The sequence below is a fragment of the Perca fluviatilis genome, chromosome 11 (genome assembly GCF_010015445.1).
Source record: "Perca fluviatilis chromosome 11, GENO_Pfluv_1.0, whole genome shotgun sequence".
NCBI classification, from domain to species: Eukaryota; Metazoa; Chordata; class Actinopteri; order Perciformes; family Percidae; genus Perca; species Perca fluviatilis.
Genome location: NC_053122.1, coordinates 31,200,541 through 31,204,546, shown reverse-complemented (window position 1 = coordinate 31,204,546; position 4,006 = coordinate 31,200,541). Strand labels below are relative to the sequence as shown.

General features: G+C 37.7%; 1 protein-coding gene across 1 annotated transcript; it reads left to right on the top strand.

The window, feature by feature from the left end:
• Window positions 1–2,354: 2,354 nt before the first annotated feature.
• Window positions 2,355–4,006, top strand: LOC120568926 (trichohyalin-like; the record flags this gene model as incomplete). Its single annotated transcript, XM_039816682.1, has 2 exons — window positions 2,355–2,944; window positions 3,088–4,006. Coding segments are annotated over 2 exons (1,509 nt in total), but the record flags the coding sequence as incomplete, so codon positions are not given.

The following is a 4,006-nucleotide window of genomic DNA, read 5'->3' as shown; positions in this document are numbered from 1 at the left end:
ATTGTGGGCGTGAGAGCAGTTTACAGACAAGGAACTAAGATAATTTTTTTGAAGCTTCACCCTCTAGCTGTGATGTCATCCACTCTAGCAAATGCAATACACACCCTGTTTAATCGATAAAAATCCTAAAAAGATTACTTAAACTTAAAAAGGCTTTTTCACAAAAACTGTAAAAGATATCAACCTGAAAAGTAGACCCCGAATAGCTGAATATTTTGTGAACATTTTAAATTTTGAATCACGTCTGTAGGTGGAAGAATGTAGGAGGAGATACATTTTGAAGCAGAAGAGGATTTTGAAGGATTTGAAGGCGCTGCTCACATTGACTTTAATGTTAAAAAAAAGTGTTAAAAAGCTTAAAATTTGAAAAAGTATAAATAGTAGAAAAAAAGTTGAAGAAGTCCCATCATTAGCTGAAAGAGCTGAACATTTGAAAAGTTGAATGGTTTAAATAGGTGAAAGTATGCAGAAGTTACAGAGAGCCAAAAAACGTACGGAAGAGGGAATAATAAGAAAAAGAACTAGAAAATGCATTTCCTGCAGAAAATGCGTGGGAATGCTGAACAGCTGAATTGCTAAAGCTAAACTGGTTGAATAGCTTAAATCTGTAAGAAGAAGTTGAAGTAGTCAAAATAGTTGAAAAAGCCGAAATCGTTTTAATTAAAGTATGAATTTCATTAAAAAGTTAAAACTTTATGCTAAACTGAACTGTTTGCTTTAAATGTTGAATAATGACAAAATGTGTAGAACATTGTGAGGTGTGAGTAGATTTTCTAACTGATAATGACTCACATATGCAGAAATATGAAACAAATTAATACTGTAATACTGTTAAAGATGAAAGTTGAAAAGGCTGAAAGAAGAAATATTTTTATTATTATCAGATATATACACTGCATAGAACGAAAAAGCATCAATCTAGCTGAGATGAGATGTGAAATATATTAGGTGAAAAAACTGGGGCTAAACAAGAAGAAAGAGAGGAAAGAGACAAGGAGAGAAAGAGAGAAGAAAGAAGAGCAGGAGAGAAGAGAAGAGAGAGGAGAGAAAGAGAATAAAGAGAGGAGAGAAAGAATAAAGAGGAGAGAGAGAGGAAAGAGGAAAGAGAGGAGAGAAAAAAGAGAGGAAAGATAGAAAAAATTAGAAAGAGAGCAACTTTGACTAAAATTGACTAAAAAGGCTTAAAGTTTGACTGTCTGTGAAAGGGTTGTCATGGCTACTAAGTGTCTGTGACGTGTTTATAAACATGCTTTGTGTATGTGTGTCTGTGTATGTCTGCATGTGTGTGTGTGTCTGTGTGTGCTTGCGTGTGTGTGTTTGTGTGTCTGTTGTGTGTCTTTGTGTGTGTGGTGTGTGTGTGTAGGTGTGTGTCTGTCTGTGTGTGCTTGTGTGTGTGTTTTCTTGTGTGCTTGGTGTGTGTGTGTGTCTGTTGTGTGTGTGTTTGTGTGTCTGTGTCTCTGTGTGTCTTTGTGTGTGTGTGTGTGTGTGTGTGTAGGTGTGTTGTCTGTCTGTGTGTGTGTGTGTGTGTATAGGTGTGTGTCTGTGTGTGTGTGTGTGTAGGTGTGTGTGTCTGTCTGTGTGTGTGTGTGTGTGTCTGTCTGTGTGTGTGTGTATCTGTGTGTGTCTGTCTGTCTGTGTGTGTGTGTGTGTATCTATGTGTGTGTCTGTGTGTGTGTGTGTATAGGTGTGTCTGTGTGTGTCTTTGTGTGTGTGTCTGCTAAACTGGATGAATAGCTTAAATACGTAAGAATAAGTTGAAGTAGCGAGAGTGGTTGAAAAAGTACAACAACATCCTACACTGGGACACATTGATTGATGTACCACAGCAGGATTCGAACCCTGGTCCTCCACACCAAAGCCCTGCAGCATAACCACTGGGCTATCTTTAGATGAGACAAGCAATGGTCCTTCTTTATTTATAAAGCCTCCCTTTGATCATTAATCGCCACACCTAATGAGTGAGAGACAGTGTGAGAGAACCCTTCAAACAAGCCTTAATAAATCCCCAACAGTACATGCTATCGAAACAGCTGAATTTGACCGCGTAGAGACACAGCCTTGTGAAATCGGAAAAAATGGATAAACAAAAAATATGGCAAACAGAAAATGGAAGAGTGATCCTAAACACACAGAACAATAGTTTAACAGACACACATGTATAAAAAACATAAGGAAAAACAGAACAAGAAAAGAAAACAAACAAGAAAAGCACAGAAAAGAATGAAAAAGAACTACAAGCGGAAAGGAAGGAAGGAAGAGGAAGAAGAAGGAAAGCTGACAAAGGAAGACAAGAACACAGGAAAAGAAGAAAGAGAAGAGAAAAAAAGAGAGAGAAAAAGAAGAAAGAGGAAAAGAGGAGGACAAAAGAGGAAAGAGGAAAGAAAGAGGAAAGGACAAAGAAGAAAGAGGACAGAAAGAGGAAAGAAGAAGAGGGACAAAGAAGAAAGAAGAAAGAAGAAAGGAAAGAAAGAGAAAGAGGAAAGAAGAAAGAGGACAGAAAGAGAAGAGAAGACAAAGAGGACAGAGGAAAAGAGGAACAAGAAAGAAAGAGAACGAGGAAAGAAAGAGAAAGAAAGAAAGAAAGAAGAAGAAAGAGGACAGACAGAAAGAGGAAAGAAAGAAAGAGGACAGAAAGAGAAAAGAGGAAAGACAAAGAAAAGAGGAAAAGAAGGAAAGAAAGAGGAAGAGAGAAAGAAGAAAGAGAAAGAAAGAAAGAGGACAAAAGAGGAAAGGAAGAAAGAGGACAAAAGAGGAAGAAGAAAGAGGAAAGGAAAGAGGAAGAAAGAAGAAAGACAGAAGAAGAAAGAAAGAGGAAGAAGAAAGAGGAAAGAGAAAGAGGACAGAAGGAGGACAGAAAGAGAAGAGGAAAAGAAAGAAAGAGGACAGAAAGAGGAAAAGAGGACAGGAGAAAGAGGACAGAAGAAAGAAGGAAAGAGGAAAGAAGGAAAAGAGGACAGAAAGAGGAAAGAGGAAAGAAAAGAAGAAAAGAAAAGGAAGAAAAGAGAGAAGAAAGGAAAGAGGAAAGAGAAACAGAGAGAAAGAGGAACAAGGAAAGGAAAGAAAGGACAGAAAAGAAGAAAGAAGAAAGAAGAAAGAGGACAGGAGAGGACAGGAAAGAGGAAAGAGGAAAGAAAGAAGAAAGAGGACAGAGGAAGAAAAAGAGGAAGAAAGAGGACAGAAAGAGGAAAGAGAACAGAGGAGAAAGAGGAACAGAAAGAGGAAAGAAGAAAGGAAGAAAGAGGAAGAAAGAAGAAAGAAGAAAGAGGGAAAAGAGGAAAAAAGGAAAGAAAGAGGAAAGAGAAAGAGGACAGAAAGAGGAAAGAGGAAAAGAGAAAAAGAGGAAGAAAGAGGACGAGGAAAAGAGGAAAGAAGAAAAGAGGACAGAAAGAGGAAAGAAGAAAGAGGACAGGAAAGAAGAAAGAGGAAAGAAGAAAGAGGACAGAAAAGAGGAAAGGAAAGAGGACAGAAAGAAGAAAAGAGGAAAGAAAGAAAGAGGGAAAGAAGACAGAAAGAGGAAAGAAGAAAGAGACAGAAAGAGGAAAGAGAAGAGGAAAGAGGACAGGAAAGAGGAAAGAGGAAAGAAAGAAGAAAGAGGACAGAAAGAGGAAAGAAGAAAGAGGAAAGAAGAAAGAGGAAAGAAAAGAGAGAGGAAAGAAGAAAGAGAAAGAAAGAGGAAAGAAGAGGAAAGAAAGAGGAAGAAAGAAGAAAGAGGACAGAAAGAGAAAAGAAGAAAAGAGGAAAGAGAGGAAGAAAGAAGAAAGAGGACAGAAAGAAGAAAGAGGAAAGAAAGAGGAAAGAGAAAAGAGAAAAAAGAGGAAAGAAGAAAGAGGACAGAAAGAGGGAGGAAAAGAAGAAAGAGGAAAGAAAGAGGAAAGAAAGAAGAAAGAGGACAGGAAAGAAAAAGAAAGAGAAAGAGAAAGGAGAAGGAAAGAAGAAAGAGGACAGAAAGAGGAAAGAAGAAAGAGGAAAGAAAGAGGAAAGAGGAAGAAAAGAAGAAGAGGAAAGG